We start from the raw sequence: 26,310 nt of genomic DNA, 5'->3' as shown, positions 1-26,310 counted from the left end.
ATAGAAACATCAGAAGTCTTTGATCATGTAGCATGGCCCAGACAGCTTCCATCATCGTGCGGTTCTTCCTTCCCACCACACCATTCTGCTCAGGAGTATGTGGTGTAGTAGTCTCCCTCTTAATGCCAACCTCAGGTATGCTTGAGTGAACCAATTGTAATATATCAGAGGTCTTGCTTTGGCTTGAGGGGAATGGTCCCCTTTTGAGCTTTCCTTCAGCACATCCTGGACATACACCTTCATTCTCTATTCAGAATTCGGGCATCCCTATCACCATTTGTCTTACACCGAGTATAGCTTTATAATGAAGGGGGGAAAACCTCTAATGCCAAAGTTCGGACTGAAGAGATGTGTCATAAGACATGACACCTAGCAGACTTCCATCGACCTGATATAATGAATCAACACTAAACCCAAGAGTAAAGGCATCTTTAACATTATTTTTCCATATACATACCTTGCCATCGCTGAAGGTTACCTTGTAGCCTTTGTCTTCCGTTCCCAAGATGGACACTAGGTTCTTTTTGAGGTCAGGTGCATTTAATACATCCTGGAATTTCTGGCCTTCTTGAATGCTTGTCCTCTTCCTTGATTCCCAGCTCTCCTCTTACCTTTGTTGTTGAATTTGTCATTCCTTTGATTGCCATCAGAGGGATTTTGATCATCGTCCTAGAGTGAGTCCTTTCTATCAGGGCACTCCCTTGCATAGTGACTTGCTTTATCGCAAATGTAACATCGTCATTTTCTTCTAGCCTTAGGTCCAGCCTTTCCTTTTGATTTAGTCCCGGAACTATTTCTTTTCTTTGCATGAAAAGAAAAGGCAGCAGGAGGACCTTTAGGCATGGATATTTCTTACACTTCTTCCCTTGTTTCTTCTTGAATGCATCTAGCCATTAATTCCTCGAAACCAGGAATTACATTATAGTTCAGAAGAGTAGTCCTGAACACATACCATTCAGATGGTAATCCTTCAAGAGTTGTGAGTGCCATTTCTCTGACAGTAATAGTTTCCTCAATAGATAGGAGATCGTTCTTGATCTCGGTGATTCTTAAGAAGTATGCTTGCATACTTTCATCTTTACCCTTCTTGATTTCCCTCAGCGTATTTCTAAGAAACAAAACTTGATTTGCATCATTTACTTTAAATAAACTCACCAGTCTATCGTAGACTTCCTTGGAGGTGTCCAGTTCAGAGATGTGGGCCACCAAGTGCTTGTCGATAGAGTCCCGGATGATCTTCTATTGTTTTGACTTCTCCATTTTTCCATTTGTTCCAGGCAGTAGCGGATGCATTTGATGGAGGCTTAACAATATTGCCTCTCACATGTTCCAACACTCCTTGATTCTCAAGGGTTAGATCGATAGACATCTTCCATCCGCGATAGTCAGCTTTCTCACGGAGCTTGTCTTTGGCAGGGAAGAGTGTTGAGGACCCCATAGTTCTTTTAGAATAGCCTTGCCAATCTTCTCTTCAATGATTGCTCTTGCTCTTGCTCGGGCTTTGTCTTCACCTCAGTTCTCATACCATGTTAAGTTATGGTATGTTCTATGCTTATAACAGTTTACTTCTTTTTCTTATTATATTCCACCGATTAGCAATCACATGTACATAAAGTAAAGTGTAGATAGAACATTAAACGATCGACAGAAAACAAGCCAAGACAAGAGACACAAGATGCGGCGGCTAGCCAGGGACAAACCCCACAATGTGTGGGGAAACCCTTTGATCAAATCTTCTTTTATCTTCAATAATTCAGCAGAGAGAAATAGTACAATAAATCTGATTCATATCAGCAGTAGCAAACCCTAGATCTGCAGCATCAGCATTAGCGGCTTCATTATCAAACTAAGGCAGACCATATCTCACAAACCGACCGTCGGATTGACTTCATTCCACCACCAAAAGTTTCGGCTTCCAGAGGAGGTTCAGATGAACCTACAGCGCAGTTCAGATGAGGAGATCTTCTAGGCCACGCAAGTCAATCTTTACTTCTGCAGTTGCAGCTTTAGTTTCAGCAGTTTCCGGCTTCAAACTAGGGCAGTCGATATCTTGCAAACCGTTCGTCGGATTGACTTCATTCCACCACCAAAAGTTGCGGCTTTCAAAGGAGGTTCAGATGAACCTACAGCGCAGTTCCAAAGAGGAGATCTTCTAGGCCACGCAAGTCAATCTTTACTTCTGCAGTTGCAGCTTCAGTTTCAGCAGTTTCCGGCTTCAAACTAGGGCAGTCGATATCTTGCAAACCGTTCGTCGGATTGACTTCATTCCACCACCAAAAGTTGCGGCTTTCAAAGGAGGTTCAGATGAACCTACAGCACAGTTCCAAAGAGGAGATCTTCTAGGCCATGCAAGTCAATCTTTACTTCTGCAGTTGCAGCTTCAGTTTCAACAGTTTCCGGCTTCACATGTGTGAGAGAGAGAGACCCATTTCAGCGCAGTAGAGAAGAGACTCATATCTGCGCAGTAGAGAGAGAGAGATGTGATGAGATGAGTGAGTCCAAATGAGGAAAAGTCCTCTTATATTTATACACAACGTTGGTGGGTGAATAGATGCGACTGTTGGGCTTCTGAGCCTACATGAGTTGTAGGTCGGCTTGATAATAATTCCATAATCAAAATAAATTCATATCTCCATGAATACTTATCGGAATCGGATGATCTTTATATCAATCCTACACCTCTCGACGAGAGGAATCTAATAAAAATATTATCAACCATGAATAAAATGACCCACATGAAGTTTTGCCCTGGTTGCCAATTTTAACATTCTTTTGATCCATCTTCTTGCAATATTGAATCCCATTTTCAAGTATCTTATTATAGAGGGAGTAGCCCTTTCTTTCAAGCCAACAAAATGATCTCCAATCTTCCTTGACCTTAGCTCTGATGCCATGTTGAGAAATCAATTCTAGTAGAATCAGGGTTTGATTTCTCTTTCTTGATAATTACTTGCGAATTATGTTGGCTTCTTTCACTTCTTTATTATATTATCTTTCATCAAGCAATTACCAAATTATGTGTGTATAAAGACCACATGAACAAGAGACACAAGATGTAGGCAATCTATCAGGGGCAAAACCCATATCTAGGGGAAAACCCAGTCAAACTTCTTCCTTCGGTAGTTAAGATGAGATAATCCAAGTCTCTTCAACCTAGACACAGACTTCCTCCAACGACCAAGTCAACCCTTCCTTCCAGCAACTTCAATCTAGATCTTCAACCCTTTAGTAGCAGCACTACAACCCAGCAAATCCAGAATTTCAACCTTCCCAATAGCAGAACTTCGACACAGCAAATCCAAAATTTTGACCTTCCCAGCAACAGAACTTCGACCCAACAAATATCCCAGTAACTTCGCATAAAAGAGAGAGAGCGAGAGATAGCCCAAAAACTTTGACTTGCAATCCTTCCTTCTTCTCCTTGAACTTCGCACTTTTCTGCACTTCCTTCTTGTGTATTGAACTTGTTGAGTTGGTGAGCAAATAGATCGAACTGCACTTGTATATATAGCCTCTTCTATGGGTCAAATTGTCCTCTTGTAGGCTGACTTCATCAGGCAAGGGCCGACTTGGTGTGGAGGTGACAAATTACATATTTGACTCAATAATAATTCTTTTTACATGATTCAAAAGCCCAAGAAGGGTCTCATTAAATGGACAATGACTCTAATGACTCAATATAAAACCTAGAAGTCCTCAATGGGGACTTTGACCTATAAAATGATGACCCAAGCATGAAACCCATGCTTTAATAAGTCATTGTAATAATAATAATTTTTTCCTTTTCATTCTTTGATAAATACATTTTTATAATGACTCAAATACGAAAGCCGAACCTTCAACACTCCACAAGACACCTCTCTTGTGAAAGGCCCTCCACAAGTCTGAGGCCTACTCAGCCTTCTCCACAAGATGCTCTCTTGCTGACCCACCACAAGAATGGATCACTTAATCTTGTACTTATACTTTTCCAAAGGGTGCAATATCATGGGTCTATACCAAGGGTTATCAAAATACCATGGGTCATCAAAACACCATGGGTCTATGAGTGCAAAACCCCATCACTTAGCCCACTTGCCCCACATGTGAGAATACTCCCGATGCTACCCAAAACATCAACACTCCCTCTTGGTGAAGGATCGCAACACCACCTAGAAGTGGCTCTAGCTTCGAACCTAGAACACATTTCCACCCTTGATCTGCTACCACAATTGCTCCATATGACATAGAAGCAATTCCCACTATATGACAATGACCCTTCCTCAAAGACATCCTACTCCTAGAAGCCTCCCGCTCTTGAGCATCATGCATGGCCATCTTGTACCATGACACAATCTTGGAGGACTACTCTCTCCCATCTACATGGCTCCCTCTAAAGCCTAACTCCCTCTAACTCTAGATCATAGGCCTTCTTGACCCTCAAGGTCTCTGCTTGACCTTCACTCCAAGCTTCTTACTTGGATCTCCAATGGCTATCTCAGCCCTTTGACCATCTCGGTCACACCTTCCCGGCCCCTCTCCTATCACAGGAACACTTAAGACTACGCAGAAGTATTTGCCCGGGCTACAAACTCTAACACTCCCTCTTAGTGAGGAAGGTCCTTCTGAAAGAACCACTTGGAATTGGCTTACACTCTGGTTCTTGCACAATGTCTCAAGCCTCATTCTTTATCTTATAGCTCCCAATGCTAGGTCTCTCTAGCACTGCTACCTAACCCTCGACTGGTACGGTCTCCCTCTCTCCCTTTGAGGGTTGACCTATGTCAGTCCTGTTGGTAAACCCTACTAGTATTGTCCTTTGTACCATGCTTTGTCGCCCAAATCTTGTTGGCACCTCTATTGACAACCTATCGCAATAGATCCCTTGCCTAGTGATTCCTTGTTGGCTACTACATCCTACAACTACTTGTTCATGCCTAGCATGGCACCTTGCCCACGACATGATCCTTCCTACCATTTCTACAATTAAACTCTTATAGGCCCTAACTTTTCCACACACAACACCCTGCATCAATCCCACACTTCATGTGTGCTACTACACCCACTCACCCGACTACGTTCTTGTGGAATGTGCATGGCCCTGTTGGCCTCTACTTCCACAACACTTTGTTATGGCCACTTCTATGCATATTCTTGTCCGCCCATGAACTCCACTTCCTTGTGGCACTCTTGTCTAGACATTGAGACTGTCTTTGACAATTAGTCTCTCTCGCGAGCTGCTCAGCTGGATCGACGTGCAACAACACAATGTCAATTAGGTTGCAACTATTGTCTGGCAATTGGTAGTGGCCTATAGTTGGGTCCCCAACATCGTGCACTCACGACTGGCCAACCTCCCTTGTTCTTGTGCGTACAACTGCGTCTGCCTAAGCCTTGTCTCCTCACAACGGTCTCTTTCCTTGTTGGTTGTCGTCGCAGTGCCGCATTCTCAAGCATATCTCCTCACCGATCGCTTCTTTCCAATGTCCTCTCATGCAGTGTGCCAGCGACTACACTAGTCACATCCTTTATGGCTAGCAACCAGAGTTGGATTGGATCGTGGTCAACCTTCAATAACCTACAGCTAACATTATTGCCTACATTGTTCTGCGACCACTTGTCGCCGCCAAGCCTCCCTACACTGCCACCCTAAGCTATCATCGACGCAGCCTTCACGCAAGCCCAATGGCCGACCGTTGTTTGTCACGGCTTGCTGCTATCTCAAGTCAACAACCTTTCTTGCACAGGGGGCTAGGTCTAATAGCCCTATCACAGGGTCAGCCACTCCCTTTTCGCTCCATTTTTTTTTCTTTGTGCTTTCATTGCATCTTTAACCCGACCCCCACAAAAAATTTTAACTTAAAAATGCAACGGAAGCAAAACTAATCTCAATCACACACTAGAACATATTACACACAAGTTCAACCCAATCCATAGTTCTTCATTAAATTCCTCCCAAAATCTACTCAGGCTCCCTTACTGGGATAGTGGCCCCCGAGGAAATTACATATACAACAACTACCCTAGATATGATCTAGCCGATCAAGCCCTAGATCTGTTCTTGGTCTGGCTGATATGGATCTCCTTTGTTGCTCCATGCTCTTTCCTCAGACCCAACACAACTAAGTATCTCACTCATAGCAAACCAGTAATATTGCTCATAAAAAACTTCTGCTTGCTTGAGAGAATCTCTCTCAATGTCTCGTGCTCCTACACGTCTTTGTGCCCTTGCTCAGTGTCAAGACACAACTCCCCTTGTTGCCCCAGATTTGAGGCCTGCTCGTCCTGCTACACAAGACGCCTCTCTTGTGGAAAACCCTCTCAGCCCTCTAAAAGTTTGAGGCCTACTCAGCCTTCTCCTCTACAAGATGTTATCTTGCCGACCTACCACAAGAATGAATCACTCAATCTTAGAATTATACTTTTCCAAAGGGTGCAATACCATTGATAATCAAAATACCACGGATCATTAAAATACCGTGGGTCATCAAAATGCCATGGGTCTATGGGTGCAGAGCCCCATCACTTAGCTTCCTACTTGCCCCACACATGAGAATCCTCTTGATACTACCCAAAACATCAACATTAATTGGGCATTTACCATTTAGGCATGGGATACATAGACAACATGGAGCCTGTGGGTCCGAAGGCATCATTTTCCTTATTCATGATCACCTTGGATCCAAGGTGTCAATCTTAACCTCTAATTTGAACCCTAAATACATGTGGTTTTAGATTTAGTTGGCTCCACATAACCTCTAATCCATCTCCAATTGTTGCTTGTTACTTCCCCCCATTTCTTCAAACTTTATGCTTCACACTAATAGTGATCCCTTTCTTGATCTATTTCCAGAGATTTCCCAATACTCCTTTGGGAGATATCACTCTTCTTGGTAACTTCAATGCTAGTATTGGGATTTTACACATACCGATTCACAATTTGTCTAAGGATGCCCTTTGTTGTCTTCATCGGGCAACACAGGAAGGCACTAGTGGGAAGAAAGTCCCAAAAGAACTGAGGAGCAGTAGTGGACAGTTGAGAGTTGTTCAGAAATGAAGTTGTGAACAACTCGACAAGAGTCTCAATGTGTTGATGCATTGAAGGACGAACAATCAGCTAGAGAGCAGGTGAAGCCGAGTTTAGTGGCCTAATGGAGTTGGTTCATTGATAAAGGCAAATTGGAGTTGCTACAGATCGGGAGCCGAAGGACCAAGCAGGTGTATTCAGGGTCAACCGAGAGGAGCTGAAAGAGTGTGCTACATCAGCCAGATGGTCAGTGTATCTTGTTCAGGGTAGATTGGTTGTCAAAGGACTAACATCAAGCCCTAGTTGTTGTTTCCTTGTATTTGTGAATGTATAAGGGCCATTATCCCTGGTACGAGAGCCATATATTGTCGTATCATCAGTTTGATTAATATAATGAAGTTGGGTTGTTGTATGAATTTGTAAAAAGTTGTGTATATTTTGTGCACTAGTAGATTCATTGTTGTATGTTATTCCGTTGTGCAAAGCAGTCCTGGTGTGATACTTGGATTGGTAGCATCAGTGATTTAAGATTCTATCCTAGACTCCAGTATCGTGGAAAATCAACATGGTATCAGAGCTACTTTGAAGGGCCAATGAATCAGAGTGTGCACAACAAAGTGGCTTAGAGGGAGTTGTGATTGTCTTGATCATGGAGCAGAGGGTTCAGCGAAAGACATGGAAATGTGGTCTTGACTAACTCGGCAGCGAAATTGGTTGGGAGTTCTGGTGGATTGGTGGCGATCCCAGTGAACAACAATTTGTTGTAGTACATGTTGTTGATCATGGACTTCCTATCACTTGCCATGGATCGTTGGGACAGCTCGAGGATTGCTTTGGCATGGCCGAGATTGATATGATCAAGATTGTTTCATGTGGTGGACTACAGATTGGCAGGCTAGTGTCTTCACCGGATCGTGATGTTGCATATCCGAGATTGGAGGGATGTGCACAAGTGGTGTTTGATCCAGGAGGATGAGTGCTTGCAGCACTGAGTTGCGGTGATGATGGCACGTGTTTGATCGCAACTCAGACTAACCTTGTAGTACATGAGATCAGTGACAGGTTGAGCCAATGGAGATCATGTATACTCGGAGGGAGCAGCCCTATGGAAATGTTGAGGTCTTCAGGTTCAAATAAGATGAGGCAGAGGCACTACCGAGATTGCAGGTTTCATTTAACGGAGTATGTTGCAGTGATGGACGCCAGATGGGCTAGTGTCGCCGGAGATGATGATGGAGACTTCCAAGTGTTGGAAGTACCTCCCTCACTAAGAGGGAGTGTTGAGATTTTAGCTTGGGAGTACTACAAACCCTAGGCTAGAGGGTTGTGGAGGAGTTAGCACACAAAAGTGGCTTGTGGTCTAAGAAACCAAGTCTGTGGGCTTTGCACCCAAGCATGTGGGTGTGAAACCGTGATGAGGATTGATGGTTTGACCAATGGAGATGATAGAGGACCTCTAGAGCAACTAGGGGCAACGAGAATCACCAAAATCAGAGCTCTACAAATGGAGATATGAATTTTTATGTGTGCTAGTCGATTAATTTGTCAAGGAGAGCAGGTCGGCTAGGGCTAGTTTAGCCCTCTTGACAAATTCGTTGGAGCCCTTGAGAAGGATATAAATAAAGGAGTCATCGGAGGCATTTGAGATCATCTAAGAGTAACAAAGTTCATGGGAAGATATCTGTTTGGGCCATGGCAGACTCCAAGCGAAGGGAAAGGAGGCTAGGATTGGCATCTTTTGTGATTGTTTGGAGGTCGTGATGATCTGTTAGGCAAGCCGAGTTGGTTTATGGTATTTTTGGGTTGTTTTGGAGGCAAACTTCTCTGTTTTGTGAGGCCGCAATCCTCTATGTTTGGTGCAGACTAGGCCAAGGTCTGAGTTGAAGGAGATTTGGGAGCCGCATGTCGTAAAACCTAGTCTAGACCCACCTAGAAGAGCAGCGAATGGGAGCAGATTGAAGACAGAGGAAGGCCGCATGCTTGGAGGACTATTAGCAGCAAACAGGAAGGGTAATCAGAGTGGTTGGATGCCCTAATCAGTAAGCAGATGCTACAGTAATATGTACAAGCCTAGAAAGGTATGTTGTTGATGTTTTCAAGTTGAATTTTGTTGCTAGGGATGAGGTTGTTCCAAAAGGAGTTTGGACAACAGTTTTGAGGACATCCTAAGGAGCATATTACAGCAGTAGTTGCTTATGTGTCATGTCAAGAAGAGCAGCAGGAGGTTGATACTTAAGTTGATGTGATTTACAGGAGGATGGTTTCCTAGTGTTGGACATTTTGGTTGGTTTTGTATTGGACGCTCATGGACATTTGCACGGCAACGTGAGAGTGGACCAAGTTGGCCCTAAGTGCAATGACCTAAGAAGGACTTTAGGCCTGCTAGAAGCGGCAGAGTTGGAGCAGCCTAAAGAACAACTTGTGGAGGATTGTAGAGGCTTGCTTCAAGCCCTAAGGAACAAGTCTCTTGAAGGAATAAGGGATTGTTAGAAGAAAATCTCAAAGGTCTGATCAGCAAGGATCAGTTTGTAGCCCTAGAGTTGCCTTATGGAGAAGGACATCTACAGCGAAAGTTGGGAAGTCCTGTATGCCCTAAGTTCATTGTTGGAGAAAGACATTCGACAGTGATAGTGGGAAGCCATCTGGCCCTAAGTGTGTCTTCATCGAGTAGCAGAAGAAGGCACTAGTGGGAAGAAAATCCCAAAACAGCTAAGGAGCAGTAGTGGGCAGTTGAGAGTTGTTTACAAACGGAGTTGTGAACAACTTGACAAGATTCTCAATGTGTTGATGCGTTGAAGGACGAACAATCAGTTAGAGAGCAGGCGAAGTCGAGTTCAATGGCCTAATGGAGTCGTTTTATTGATAGAGGAAGATTGGAGTTGCTGCAGATCAAGAGTCGAAGGACCGGGCAAGTGTGTTTAGGGTACGACCAAAAGGAGCTGAGAGAGCGTGCTACATTAGCCAGATGGTCAGTGTATCTTGTTCAAGGTAGATTGGTTGTCAATGTTAATTTGGCAGCTCAATGACAAATCCCAACCATGGGACAAGATTCCTCTTTTCAAGAGGACCAATTTTGACCATTGCAGCACTCAATTTAGACAAGGGAAAGTGTATTTTTGAATTAAAGCCCACATGTGAATATTTGTTCAAGTCGACCCAAAAGCAAATTGGACACCCTTGGAAGGTTATAAATACAAGTGACCTCAATCATTTGGACATCATCTTGGATCACTCTTCTATTCTCTTTCTTGTTTTAGGCTTGCACAGGTCTGAGGCAATTCACAAAGATTGGCTCGCACATGTCCGAAATTACAGGGTCCGAAGCTCGCATCTCTGTTTTTTAGGGTTTTGGGTCTCAGTCGCAAGCATGCCATGGAGAAATTTCGACTACAGTCGCAGGCATGTCATGGATAAATTTTTGACCGAAGCCTTTCTGCCGCATGCACGACACATCTTCCCTGCAACTAGAACCTAAAAGTTGAATTTTCAGTTGACCGAAGTTTTTGCTCATTGACCGCAGAGTTCGGCAGTTGACTAACAGTTGATTTCAGGGTCCTGAATCAGGGTTTTCGATTATTGGCATTGTTGGCTTCATCTCATAGATATTGTCTAGTTGATTTTGTTGGATAGGTTTATGATGAATGATATGAAGCATTGTACTCTCTCTTTGTTGAATCATTCAATGACAAACTAATAAGAAAAAGAATTTGAAAGGGTTTTCCCCATAGTGGGTTTTGTCCCGGTCTCCAACCAATCCTAGTGTCTCTATGTGTGAATGATTTTCTTCTATTGTTCCTCTATGTTCCGCTACATGATGATGATATTTTTCTTTCTACATAGTTGCATATGTTGTTGAATAATGATGTAAATTTGAATAGTGTTATGATGTTACGAGGTGACTTTAATATGAAAATCAAGAAATGCAATTAGCAAAGCAAAGAACAATGTAGCCTTAAGGAAAATTAACATGGTATCAGAGTTGGGTTGAAGAAAAGTAGTGAAGATCACCCCTATAAAGACACCTTTGATGGAAGCATAAGAAGATGGAGGAGACCTAAAAGAATTCTAGGGTTTGAAGGAAACCCTAAGCAATTTGGTTTTTAGGGTTTGATGGATATTATGAGGTTAGGGTTTGGGAGAAACCCTGGGTTATGGGAAAAGCAAGCTAGATACATTGTTTTTGATATGGTGACTTGATACTATTGTTAATACTTGTGACAAGCATGATAACCATGACGATAGAAGTATAACAATAAGATTGTTGCGCAGGATCTTCTTGTTGACCTTGTTTTGATAAGCTTAGTGAATTGAACAATGTGATAAATTTGGATGCCCTGTCCTGACGATTGAATAATATAATAAAGAAGTGATGTAGTAATTATGATCGTTGTAAGTAGTATGATAAACCTATCGGTTGCCCTAATCACATGACTCTAACCCTTGATGAAAATTTGATGTCATATGAGATGATGAAGTAGTTAATATTGATATATTATTACTATGATGAGTATATGTACATGATATAGTTTGATTTTATGATCTAACAATTATGTTGATGCATGACAGTATTATGATAGACAAGTTGATGTTTTGAATGATGATGACTAACGTGGCTTCCTATTCAGAGGGAGAAACTCTCCATAAGATCCCTACACCTATTATCATTTGCAATAAATATATGGAAGATTCTTTATTGTTGAAGTGTGTTTTCTGGACATAAATAAACAAATATCTGATATTGTTGGTCTGCAGCAAGTTCTGGTCTAAGAAGAGAGAGTTTTCCTTACTCTAAGCCTCAACCACATAGAAGCAAGCTTGAGGGTGCGGTTGTAGCCTCTCAACCACATGGAAGAAAGCCTATGGGTGCAATTATGCTTGTAGGTCACAAAACTAAAGCCTTATGCATAAAATCAAGAATGCACCAACAGTATGACAGTCCTTCAAATATGGAGCAGACATCAGAAAGTTCCATGAGCAAGGAAGTTTGAATGTTTGACTTACTATAGAGAATGTGAATGTATTGACTAAACTTGTGTTTGCAGGTGACCAAAATATGCATATTAGTATGTTATTTTGATTTGATCATTGAAGCTAGTATATGATAGTATTTGATAACAGTTGCAAGGGTTTGACAAGATCTGGCTAATTAATATAGATGAGCAATGACATGATGCTTGATAGTTCATAAATATGCTTTAGAATATTGACATGATGCTTCATATGTTTTTGGGTTATGGACTTATTGAACTCACTGTGATAACAAATTAGGGTTTTGACTTGATATCTCATATTGGTATTCAATAATGGTTTTGTATTGGCCTCATTGTCCTTGGCACAATGGTTGAAGTATAAACAGTTGTGATTCAGTATGAAGAAATCTCACAATAAATGGATGGAACCTGCATGACTTATCCTTGGTGTATGCATGATTTATATTATGTTCATGAGGATGACTTGATGAAGTTTGGTTTGATATTGCTTGGTAAATGAAAGTTTGTTGGCATGACAGTAGATGAAGTCATAACTTGATATTTGGATGTGAAGTCATAACTTGATATTTGGATGTGAGCTCTACCTGTCACTTGGTCCAAAGAATTTGTTAAAGTGATATTGATGATTTTGATATTAGTTTTGAGCTGGCATCCAAACCTTGATAAGCTGACTTAGTTGAATTAATTGCAAAATATTGATTTACGTAAGGTTGAGCATATTCGTTTGATAAAGTGTTATGTTTGCAGAAAGCATTGTATGAAGCAAGCTCCCCGAGTCTGGTATGTCCGCATTGACAGTTATTTGGTGAAGTCAGGAAGATGTGCCAATCCGAACCTCTACTTCAAAAGGGGTCCAAAGTATGACTTTGATTTTGGTTTTATATACTAATGGTCTACTCTTGACAAGTGATGAGCCTCTGATGATCAAAGTAAGAGGGACTTGGCTTCTGAAACTCGAAATAATGAATCATGGAATGATGAATCACTTTCTGAAGTTTGGAAAAGAAAATCTATATCGTGAAACTATTGAAGAGTTTTTGGAAAGTGGAAATGCAAATCCTTGGACATTCCAATTGAATTTCAAGAAATTATGAAGAGATATTGTTGAACCTGCCTTGGCAACCAACAGTCGATTGAAGCATTGATGTTCTGTGTGAACAACCGTCCATATATATATATATATATATATATATATATATGTGTGTGTGTGTGTGTCTTGGATAGATCAACTTGAGTGAATTCATGATTGATCCTCTTCATACACATTGAGTTGTCGCCAAGCACACTTCGAGATATTTGCATTGGATGATCGATTTTTGGTCTAAGACATTATTCCTATGATATGTGACTACATAGATATACTGATTGTTTGGATCGTTATTGATGATATAAGCGCATTTGGGTGTTGCCTTAGCATGAGATCAGCCATGATATTTTTTGATGAGAAGTTTGTAGCTTTAAGCACAAATGAGGTTGAGTATGATGATGTTGGCATGGCTAGCTGTGAGACAAGTTGAAGAAGCTCTTTGGAGAGCTATTTGAGCAACATCTGAATATGACAAGGAGACATTGTGATAATATTGAGTGGGATCTGATTGGCAGAGAATCTCGTATATAGCTAGGACTGAGATCTCTTCATATATTGAGTCAGCGTTGTCGTACAAGACAAGCATAGGCTTGTGGTTGCCGCCTCCATGAGAGGGGGGATGAATAAAGAATCATTTTCATGATATATATATTTTTGATATTATATTTGATTTGATGTCCTGTATGAACAGGGGACTGTTGCTATTGAGAAATGATGATTACCATATATGAGCACAAAGATATGTTTCTGATCTATAGAGAGCAGGACTGATCAAGAACACTAAGCCAGCTCTTCCCCCCTATCTGAGCTCCCAAGGTGAGGAATTGAGATGGAGGGCTCCTGGGGTTGAGGGAACTCTAGACAATAGGTGTGTGTGATCCTTACTCTTGCAGTAGGTCGAGTATCTCCCTTATTGTCACCCATAGGGTGTGCGTAATCCTTGTCAGTTTTGACAAGTCGGGTATCTCCCCCTATCTTGGTCTATGCAAAGTATACCCCAGTTGGCATCATACCCACAAGTTGGGCTTGTTGGGATTGCCCCTCCCCGTCTAGCCAACGAGTTGAGGAGGCTTGGGGGTGTGTGATCCTTACCTTTGGTAAGTCGGGTATCTCACCCAAGCTCAGATTATGATGCAGGTGTTCTACCACATGAATATTGAGTGTCATTGTTGGGAAGATCAATGGGCAATAGGATGGGTTGAGATGTGCTCCCCTATATCACCTATTGCTCGATATGGGGTAGAAGATGTTTTGCTCCCCCATGAGATTCTAGGTTGAGATGTGCTCCTTGATGATAAGTTCTCTGATGTTTCCCAAGTGGTAGCATTGGGCTCCCCACTAATAGTGATTCCAGGCTGAGATGTCCAGGCTGAGATGCGCTCCCCGATGTAGTTTCAAGTTGAGATGTGTTCCCTAATATTGTTTCGGATTGAGATGTGCTCTTCGATGTGATAGAGGGTGGTAGCTTAGGCTCCCCTCTGATGTCAAATTATTCTTTTAGATTCAAGAATGTTCAGCATATGAGCAGAAACAATCAAGAGATAAGCAGGAATAAGCAGAGATGAACCAAGATGAGCAGTGATGACATTTGATGACAAGATACATGAGACGGGATATGATTTGATGACAGGATACTTGTAATGATTACGTGATGTAGTTGGAATTTCTCCCTAGCTGAGAGGGAGTGTTAATTTGGCAGCTCAGTGACAAATTCCAACCATGGGACGAGATTCCTCTTTTCGAGAGGACCAATTTTGACTATTGAAGCACTCAATTTGGACAAGGGAAAGTGTATTTTTTTAATTAAAGCCCACATGTGCATATTTGATCAGGTCGACCCAAAAGAAAATTGGACACCCTTGGAAAGCTATAAATACAAGTGACCTCAACCTCATTTGGACATCATCTTAGATCACTCTTCTATTCTCTTTCTTGTTTTTGGCTCCAACAAGTCTGAGGCAATTCGCAGAGATTGGCTCGCACACGTCCGAAATTACAGGGTCTGAAGCTCGCATCTCTTTTTTTTAGGGTTTTGGGTCTCAGTGACAGGCATGTCATGGAGAAATTCCGACTGCAGTCGTAGGCATGTCATGGAGAAATTCCGACCGCAGTCGCAGGCATGTATGTAACAACCCATCCTGAATTTCAGACAGAATAAGAGTATTAGCATGCATACGAGGCATGCATATGATAGCTACATATGCATGCATCGCATGCATTGCACTAGTATACTTACTAATTGTTTATGAATGATGTCTAAATAAAGGATAAACAAATTAATTATTTAAAGAAAAATATACTAGATTGAATACCTAAATCATTAAGAAGGTAGATCTTGTCCTAGACATGACACTCTAAAAACAATAGTAAATATCTCTTTATTATTTTAGTTATTAAATAGTATTAATAACCCATGTCATTAATGTACATAAATTATTGTTTGAAATAATCATATAATTAACCAAAAGCTTATTTAAATGATATTTTAATTTAATTAAAATTAATTAATTAATTCATCCATATGTTAAAATAAAGCAATTTAAAAAAAAAAAACAAATTAATTAAAATAGAAATGTAATAAAATAAAATATTGCTAATTCCTAAATCTATAAAAGAACCATTCAGAGCTTCATTTAAAAGAAGAATATAACCGCCTCTAACCAAAGAAAAAAAAAATAATAAGGAAAGGTCCAGAATGTATGAGGATGGCAGCGGAAGGAAGCATGAGTCAGTGGAAGGGAGGAGGAGGCCGACAGCAAGGTGGTTGGAAGGCGGTGGATTTAAACATATAAGGAACGAAGGAGGGCTGAAGAAAAACACACCAATTTTGTTTCAAACTGTGGAAAATTCGTTTTGAGTTGGAAAGAGACAGAGGAGGAAGTTCTAACAGAGTCACAGACATTGAGCTTGATTGTTCTTGGGGTTTTGGGCACGGGGGCCAGAAGACTTGTCTTCTGGATCTGGGGACCGTATAGGTAGACCCCAGATAGGCTAGGAGGAAAATGGCGGTTTGGTAATTTTAGCAGCGAGAACAACACTCAAAAACATCTTCAACTGATTTCCAGCGGGAGCAGGAGTCGCGACAGAGCAGACAGGTTGGTACTCAATAGAAGAATGGATAAATTTTGTATTAAAATTTCATATTTGTGAGTAGAAATATTGTTAAACTCTGTTAAATTTCGAATTTAAGGCTTCACAGTTTTTCTAAACATGAATTTGCTGGACCATTTTAAATTCTAAATTTAGGGCCCTTACACATGTCATGGAGAAATTTCGACTGAAGCCTTTCAACCGCATGCATGACACATCTTCCCTGTGACTAGAACCTAAAGGTTGAATTTTCAGTTGACCGAAGTTTTTGCTCGTTGACCGCAGAGTTCGGCAGTTGACTACAAACAGTGACAGTTGATTACAAGTTCCTGAATCAGGGTTTTGGATTATTGGCATTGTTGGATTCATCTCATGGATATTGTCTAGTTGATTTTGCTAGATAGGTTTATGATGAAAGATATGAAGCATTGTACTCTCTCTTTACTGAATCATTCAATGACAATCTAATAAGAAGAAGAATTTGAAAGGGTTTTGCACTAGTCTCCAACCAATCCTGGTGTCTCTATGTGTGAATGCTTTTCTTATATTGTTCCTTTATGTTCTGTTGCATTGATGATGATATTGCTCTTTCTACATAGTTGCATATGTTGTTGAATAATGATGTAGATCTTAATAATGTTATGATGTTATGGGGTGAATTTAATATGGAAATAATGAAATGCAATTATCAAAGCAAAGAACAATGTATCCCTAAGGAAAATTAACAGTCAAAGGACTAACACCAAGCCCTAGTTGTTGTTGTCTTGTATTAGTGGATGTATGAGGGCCATTATCCCTAGTACGGGAGCCCTAGACTATTGTATTATCAGTTTGTTTAATATAACGAAGTTGGGTTGTTGTATGAATTTGTAAAAAGTTGTGTATATTTTGTGCACTAGTAGATTCACTGTTGTGTGTTATTCCGTTGTGCAAAGTAGTCTTGTTGTGATACTTGGATTGGTAGCGTCAGTGATTTAAGATTCTAACCTAGACTCCAGTATCGTGGAAAATCAACATCATCGTCATACTTTTGGATTCACACCTCTCACCCACTTCCCCGCTTCCCCTATACTTTGCAACAACCCACATATTACAATTCATTTCAACGTTGAATAGGCCCACACATATGCTACTTGTCTTTCCCATCTTTTGCCAATTTTTCCTACTTTTCTTCCCTTCCTACTACCATAGTCAAAAAGACTTGTGGAGATCCTCTAGGAGGGTGGGCTAGACTCCCACCCCCACACCATCCACCACAACAAACCTGCTCTCCCTCTAGTAATTATCCCATGAACCACCAACATGATGAAGACTGTAAGACCATGCATAAACATATTCATTTGTTCTAACCAACTACCTATCATCTATCTCTTTTGCATGTAGGGAGTACTAGCATCTCCTTCAACATAAGAAATTAAACTTTCTTGCTTAAAGGAGACTTGAGCTTCTTTTAAGCCTTCATACTTCCCCTAAAACGTTTTGGCATACACTCCCCCCCAATGAAGTTATTCCTCCCTTGGACATTAACTATCAATTTTGGGTTTCTTGCACCACCTCCTTCTATGACCTATTAATACAACCCCTAGTACTTGTTCCCTCTCCCCATATTTATTGCCACATATCTACCCACAAGGGAACTAAGCCTGATATTCAACTTTGAACACTAGTAGAGCGATAAATGGGGAAGGTCTTCAACTTGAATTTCTCAAATATTGTAATGATTCTCTAGCTCACCTCTTTAATAATGTAGCTTGCTCGAGCTTCACCCCCTTCATGGTCGTAACATATCATCCACCCTATTTTTAAATTGGACGATATTTCTAAATCAAACTATTATAAGACTATTGTGATCAAGCACAAAGTGACACATATTTAACATGGCACTCATTTATACCAAGTCTTGATTGCCTCACCCATTTTCACAAATAATGTGGTTTTTTAGAATCCTCTCCTATAGGTGTATAAAGGTCAATTAATGCACTTGCCTATTTTTCTGACCACAAACAGTAGTGAACCCTAGCAAGGCTAGGGTTCGGGTCTTCAACAATGTTGATAACATCAGTAGCGGCAACAAATTGGCAAGGGTCTAAAAAACATCTTCTTAGAAAAGTCGACAAAAATCAGCAAACCATGGAAAACATTAAAAAATACAAAATATATTCATTTTTTCAAACTCAGAAAAAAACAACAAAAACAAAAAAATAGCAAAAATCGAAGAAGAAAAAAATATTAGGAACAAAAATTTTAAAACGGGAAAAATAACTTAGGGAAAAATCGCAATTTTTTCAAGTCGAAAAATTCGCTGGCCAAAAAAATCATGATTTTTCAACACATCGACGATGTTATCAACATTTGTCTTCAACACCTATAAGAACACTTTATCAAACTTCCACATCTTTTTCAAAGGATTAAAGCTAGATATTACTACAACATACTCTTACTTGGAAGTCCAACTCAAAGATTCAACTTGTGCCTTGCCTCCCAACCCTAACTCAATAAGGGCTACACATCTCTTTCCCTGATTGAGCACCAATGTTTCCTTATACACTTTCAAGGCATTCTCTCAAAGATGCATATTTTTTAACACGTTATCAAACCAACAATTTTATTTGGATTTGAGGTTTGGGGACTTAATTTGCTACCAATTAATTGGGCACAATTGGAGAATCTAATCCACCATGCTCTAGCATTAGATCCATTATAAATGGACTGTTCCTAGGGTTATTGTCCAAGTCCAGATTGACACCCATCCCTTATGGCTTGAGTTAATTCTCAAGCTTGTCTTCTTCTTAACAGGGCACGTACCCTGAGGGATTCAATGATAGGGAAAGATATTCCTATGTGGCCCTTCATTCTTTAGAGGAGCTTTCCTTCATGGGCCTCACAAGGAGTAGGCAACACTAGTTCTCAAAATATTCCTCACTCCTTCAATGCATTGACAATTCTATCAAGATCTCCCCCCTTAAGGATTCTTTGGATGCCCCTAGCCACCTCAACCCTTCAAAAGAGAACATTAATAAGGCCATTATAGAAAACATTTACCAATAGTTTATTCAAGTCACTTGGATTTCCCCTTAACGGCCACTTAGCCCTAACAAGGTTTCCCACCCTAGGTACTTTCTATATATGGTGGAAGACCACATTGTTTTTCATGACTCCCAACTACATTAAGCACCATTCATCAAACAGCTTCAAGACCTTGCTTAGTTAGTTGAGGGTTTGTTTCCACCAACGATAGATTGAGACTGACCACCACATCCCATAAAAAGATGGGAATTGTCATTTGTGTCAGCTGCAAGAGATTGAGATAGAGGGGCACTTCATCTTCAAGTGCCCATATATTATGAGATTCGAGAGATATATCACTATTCATATCAAGATTTTGTAGGGTCAGGGGTGTCTAAATGATCACTCACAGACAGTAGATCATAGATCATATCCAAGCCCAATGCCACTAAGTTGATCACCTTTTTCCCAGAAGAAAAGATAAGATAAAGTACTTTGATGCATTCCTGTAACATAAAAAATATGCATTCAGGTTTCCTCTTTACTGTTTCAAAATTTGTGAATCAATTTCTTGGTGGTTATGATAATTATGAAAACTCGAACCTTGGTGAAAATAATATGAAATATGCAAATAACTGGACAAATGGTAAGCTCTCAATGGATGGGAATACAAAAAGTCTACCTGGAAGTTTAAGAGATAATGAGTCTGAGAATTTTCAACATGGTCACATTAGGCATCCTGAGCATGCTTATCAGGTATCTGACACCTCAGAAGGCATGATTACCATTTTGGATTCTCAAAGACAGAAAATGGCCTCGACTGACTGTGATCACACTTTAGCTAGTGACATCTTTGCAAAGAGATATATATTTGGATAACTTCACCAAAAGGAAGGTACATTCAAATTCAATAATGACTCCTAAGGTAGCCATCCGACTGGTGAGGAAGAGGATACATCTTCTCATACTATGGGCACCAAGAATGTATGTTTTTTATTAATGTCCAATGAATGACCACAAAAGTAGGTTAATTGGACTAGAGGATACATCCAGTATGAGTACAATGTGGGAGTGCAAATGCAACTCCTAGTAAATGTCAAAGCTAAATCTAGGATAAAATGAAGTAGCAGAGACAATAATAAGAGAACCTCATAAACATGTATATAACCAGATCAAAGGCCCTAGTGATGTAGAAGACTAAGTGAATAAGTCCAACATTGGAGGTCTTTGATGTCAAGAATGTCGAGTCTAATAGCCGACGGCGAGGGGGGTGACAATGGCGCTAGTTCACTATCAGAGTCCTTTGGATCCAACAATGAGTTTTGTTGCACAATCCGAGGGGGGTTGTAGGAGTGAGGGATACTCCTAACGTCCGAGGCCAAAGGAAAGAAAGTTTGGATAAGTCTTTGGCTACTCTATTGGGGCCAGGGAGGAATCCGTCGAGGTGGGGGCACCCTACTTGGGAACCATCTAGAGCTAATCCCTCTGATGCTCTGGGCGTGAGTAACTTGATGTGTTGTTCGGCACCTCCACAACTGTCTCAAGGATACCGATTGGCCTCCCAAATGGGGGGGGGTCGAGGGAGACCCAAGGTCTCACTATTCTACTATCTGAACTACTCTGAAACTCAGCTCATTGCTTGCTGCTCCAATCAATCGAATCAACCTGAAAGTATGAAGTGATCATCTGAATCATCCCCAAGACAGGCAGGGTATGTAGGATCTGAGATCTGTGTCTGAATATCTCCGTGCTTGAATAGGTTTTGACTATTTCAACCTAGGTACACTTTTGGATATGTCCATATGCAATGTAACCCTAAATCAACCTATTTTATAGAGGAGATGAAGGGCACACCACTATGTTGGTTAGCATATTTAAATTTTCAGCTTTGGTAGTGTAATTCTTCTTTCAGTTTTCAATAGAAGATAGACGCAGTTTTGAGAGTTTAGCTTTGTGTTTTGCTGTTTGTATTTCCAGCAATATGTCCCTGTAGATTAAGGTATTCAAAAGTTGTTGTTTTGATTGGAGGTTTCCAGTTTTTAACTACACAGTGTTTAGGCTATTTTTCAGAGTGCAGAATCTGTCTACCATGGTTTGAAATGTAACACCCTCGACCAAAGTCACATTACAGCTCAGATCTAAAGATAGTTGGGAGGCCACCTTCTCTTTAGGAGTTGGATGAATGTCGGGAGTAATTCACTGCTAGAGAGCACATACATATTATTTGACTAGGATGAATGGTTTGGATGTGTATATCTCTAATTAGTAAAACATGAACATTGAAACCACTTCATTACTCACTACATATTTCAAGGATGTTGGTGGTGGTTGGTTAGTTAATAGTTAGAAACGGAAAGGACTTCATGCGTAATGCAAGAAACAACTCATTAAAAGGGTAGATAATTTTAATGAAATAAAATGCATTCTTCTTGGTTCTTGTCCAAAATGAGTATTTGACATATGAGAATGTGTTGAAAGTTAGAATAGAGCTAGATACTACATCTTTCCTTTAACTGACAGTTCGTTAAGCACTTCGGATCCTCTGTACTTTGGGTATATTATACAACATGAATTGATGGGATGCCAACACAGATGTTGAGGTTCTATCCAAAGGAAATAAAATCTGCATCAACCTAGGCTGGTATAATATTGAGGTAGAAGGATACTTTAGTCATTGACACCTTTCAAGGTAAAATCAGCAAACGTTCATTGTTCCTACAGAACAAAGGTGACTGGATTCGCCAAGGAAGTGCCAATGCGAATGTAATCAACAGACACATAAGAGCTGCCACTACACTGGCAGACTGTCTCACCAGCATGGCGTAATGGACAAGGATCATGATCTGTGAATGTTGGAAGTTCAAGAATAACTCAGAAGAAGCAATAGTATGGTGGGCTAGCTTAAGTGGTTGAGTGCTTCGATCTTTATGCAAGAAGTGTCGGTAGATCTGCCAGGCTGGCGGCCTCTGTTGCATGCCTATCCACTCAATCTCCCTACTGCGTCATGCATCTTAATTAGCACTGAGCACTATCCACGAAAATGCAGAGGAGTGCCTGGAAGTTTCCCTGTCCTGCTTTTCTTCTTAGAGGATTGAAAAAAAAAATTGTGAAGGAAACTAGGAGGTGAAAGATAATTACACCACATCTTAGCTTAGGTCTCCGATGCTGTAGAAAAGGTCCCTCTCTCTCAGATGGACACATCCCAATATAAGACATGCAGTTATCTGCTATGGGTTACTACCATTAGTATTTTCCTGTTTTAGGACTTACAAGTTTAAAACCAGCAATCAGTGTTAGTGAATCTGTTTTTTACATTTAGACTCTCTCATTCATAGGTTTCTTTTAATGAAGTCTCAGTCAAACAGTATATTAGAGGTACTATGAGTAAGAAGATATAGTTTGAAAGAGCTATAACACGCCTCTCGTCATTTTCTTAGACAGATACTCAAATATGGGATTCCAAGTGAATTGTCGGTTTTGCTATGTAATTTTCAGTGGAGCCAAAAAACAACTTGGAAAACAACTGGATATCCAAACTTAACTGGAATCCACAGCCCAGCGAAACCATACTGTCTGGAGATCATAAAAGCAGATGAGTTACCTAATTTGGTGAGCAGAATAGAAAGAACGAGACCCACAGGTCCTGCTCCCACAATGAGCACGGGAACATGTTCCTCCACAACGCTTGAAGTGCTCATCCAGCGACAAAATAAAGAAGAGAGGGAAGAATGCGCGCTTCCTCGAAATATATTCAATCGAGAAAAAACATCCATTCTCCGAAACCAACGCGATAAATACCCGCAGCAGAATTTAAGCTCGAAATTGGAATTTCTGCAAAGACTGTTGCATTGCATGAAATTAATTGGTCTCTTCGGACAAAAGTAGAAAATAGTTTTAGAGAATTGTTACAGGAAGCAATCAATTGATACTGAAAAATGAAAATGACGCACCAAAGACGGTGAAGAGTTGTCCCTCAGGAAAACAAAGGGAATAAAATGGAAAAATTATTTCCCAAGGAGAGCATTGGTTTTCTATGTGGGCTTCAGGGCGATCAAGCGGGCGATACGAAAGGGTCAGGAAAATTATTTGCAGTTTGAACTTTGGAGGGTTTTTCATTTTTCATTTATGCTCTCGTTGATAAAATATCATTTATTTATAAATCATATGTGATCAGCTTGGCCTCTTCAATGGAGAGTTTTTAAGGATAAAAATTTCAGTGTTAAATATTTATGGGTAGGAGTTAAATTTTATTATTTTATCTAATTATTATTATAAATTATAATATTATTATTTTTAAATTAGTTATTATATTAGTTGTTATATGAATATTATTTCATCTTAATAATCATTATTAAAATATTAATTTTTTTTAATGTGATTTTTATCTAAAAGACTCTTTTTAATTAGCACCATGGTATTAAGCATTCAGTTTTGTCTTTCACTGTATATTAGTTTGTCGTTGACCAAAAATTTATGCTGCCTATCCATAGTTTAACATTAGGAATTCAATTTTTGTTTTCTTTTATTATTATTTAAAGGTGATTGGTTGAGGCCTTATTATAGGTTGTTGAATAAATGTTAGTTACTAATTTTTCATTTTTATTTTATTTCATTTTTATTTAACTTTCTTATTTTATTTTATTTTTATTATTTCAATTTTTATGACTTATAATATTTTTTCTATTTTCAATTTAAAGTGACTTATTATTATATTAAAAACATATTTTAATAAATTCAATTATAAAAAAAATTTATATATATATATATATATATATATATTAATAAAAAATAAAACACAAACATATATATTAAAGTGCATAAACAATGAACAAGAGATAGGTATATGGTAAACCCTAGAAGGATGGTGCTTCGCTCTGAAATACCTCAGGGTCTAGGTTAGCAGGTGGTCCAATGCATTGTTGTCGCCATCGTTGCTATCACCATCTTCCTGCAGTGTGGAGCTCATAGTGACGGCTTGCGGGTTGTTGCCCTACCCTTTCTCCGACCGTTACCAGTGTCCCCGATTATGTCTACAGCTGTCGGAATGGAGTTAGATGTTGTCGATTATTCCACCGACCCAAATCCCTACGAGCCGATTTGGACGCTCCCTCATGCTGTGTCGGGTTCTGGTCCTCTATGCATGTTGTCTCCCCTGCGAACAGGCCCGCCTGTCGCCTGTCATTGCGCCTCTAGGACCTTCCATGCCCTACCTGTCGGTTTCTACTCCCCCCATTGCTTCACCAAGGCTTGACTTCTCTCCACTCTCTCCTGCTACGCTCAACCTTCTAGCCGCATGCATTGCACCCTCCCCTACTTTCGATTTTATTTCACCTGAGGCATCCCTTCGCCCCTCATCGTCCGAAATTCCCATTTCTTTAGGGTTTTCACAATTTGGGATTTCCTCTATCCATCACTCCACTCCGGACAGCAACCCTAACCCTACCTGTTTTCAGGGGAGGTTTCCTATTCCCTCTGGCAGCTTTAACATTCTGGCAGTTAACCCTCGGAACTCCTCCCTTTCTCCACAGGTGGACTCACAAGGCAATTGGGACCCCTTCCGGGACCATCCGACAACTCCACGGACTAGTAAGGCCAAGAAGAGTAAGTGTGTCAAGGCTACGAGCAAAGACATCAATCTCAGTTTTGGGGAAGGTGTCACTATGGGCGAAGTGGTGGACACCGCAAATAGGGTTCTGGTGGGGCATGTGAGGGGAAGAACATATTCGGCAAAGCGGCTTTGCCTCTGGACCTTAGAGATTTGGGCAATTTACTCAAGGAACTTTCGTCGATCACCATTCTGACGTGAGGTTGGTTCACCCTCAGTTTCCACCAGGAAGAATACACAGATTGGATACTCTCCCGCTATTGGCATATTGAAATGGCCCCAGTGCTTCTCAAATGATGGAGCCCCCTCTTCGATCTAGAACGGGAGCAGTTGGGTGCTAGACTGATTTGGGTCTGTCTACTTGGGTTGCCTTTGCACTTTTGGTCGGAGGATATCTTTATTCGCATTGGCAATGCACTAGGTACCTATTTGGACCATGATAAGTCATACTCTTCTTCAAGCAACAAATCTATGGCCCACATACTAGTTCACCTGGACACCAAAGAAGGCTTGGAGGAAAAGATCACTCTGCACTGGAAGCATTTCACCCGCAAACAAACCCTAGACTATGAAGGGGTCCCCTTCAAGTGCAGAAGGTGTCACAAGGTTGGGCACTTGTATAAGGAATGCCCCCTCGTTTCGTCAGTGACTTCATCATCGGCTAAAGGCACTAAGCATCCACAATCTGAAGATCCCCTAGTGGAAGAACAACCTCCTCGTGCTACCAGTCCGATGGCTATGGATGGGGACACTTCTCTGCCAACTAGTACTACCTCTCCGCAAACTACATCCCTACCCATGACGAGATCTTGGACTGCTGCGACGGCTACTCTCTCCACAGGTACTCTTCCTCCTCTTTGTTCCTTTGTTTCTTTTACATGCACTGCACAGCAAATACATGTTGCATATGCATCCATTGCTTGCATGTCCACTTCCCCTCTCACATGCCTACTCGATCTTCCTTCTTCTATTTTCTCCACTACCCCACCCTCTGTTACTGGAGCTGCCTCCATCACTTCACCTGAGCCCTCCACCTCTTCTCAACTTTCTCATCCATATAACCTCTGCTCCTGGGTATCCATCCCTCCTTAACCATTTGGCATAGGTCTCTCTTCCCTTCCTATTGAGACCAAACCCACTCGAGGGTGCCCTTCCAAGATTTCAAGAGCTATCCTTCTTGTTGGGGTAGATGTGGCCCTGGGCAGACAAGCCACTATTGATAGGGTTCTTAGAGCAAAGAACACCCTTAATCGAGATCATCCATGAAGTGGTTGTCCTTCAACTGCAGAGGGTTGGCTAGCCCTGCTAAAAAACTAGCCCTCAAGAGGCTCCTGGATTCAGAGCCATTCGACATTATTTTTTTACAAGAAACCCTTGGGAAGGTAGAGCAGGTTGCCCAAACTCTTCACTCTATGAAGCCTGGTTGGTGCTTTCATGCCCTAGATGTCAATGGACGATCCGGGGGTATTGCACTGGGCATTAATACTTGATCCATCAATCCTATTTCTGTTTGGGGGGGGTTGGA

At 40.8% G+C, this 26,310-nt stretch overlaps 1 protein-coding gene across 2 annotated transcripts in view; it reads right to left on the bottom strand.

Annotated features, from left to right (window-relative positions):
• Window positions 1-23,300, bottom strand: part of LOC149237689 (uncharacterized) — a 304,355-nt gene extending 281,055 nt beyond the window's left edge. Inside the window, exons 1-2 of one of the 2 annotated variants that reach the window (XM_089372750.1) lie at window positions 23,131-23,300; window positions 22,782-23,020 (exon numbers count right to left, since the gene is read on the bottom strand). Coding sequence is in view for 1 of the 2 variants with exons in the window: in XM_089372749.1 (XP_089228875.1) it covers window positions 22,782-23,034 (253 nt within the window). In the remaining variant the exon portion in view is untranslated. The other variant, XM_089372749.1, reaches the window with a different exon arrangement.
• Window positions 23,301-26,310: the final 3,010 nt, after the last annotated feature.

Source organism: Pinus tabuliformis, chromosome 8 (genome assembly GCF_031772625.1).
Source record: "Pinus tabuliformis cultivar Carrire ecotype Pingquan chromosome 8, CPIR1, whole genome shotgun sequence".
Lineage (NCBI taxonomy): Eukaryota > Viridiplantae > Streptophyta > Pinopsida > Pinales > Pinaceae > Pinus > Pinus tabuliformis.
This window is presented reverse-complemented; position numbering and strand designations above follow the sequence as displayed.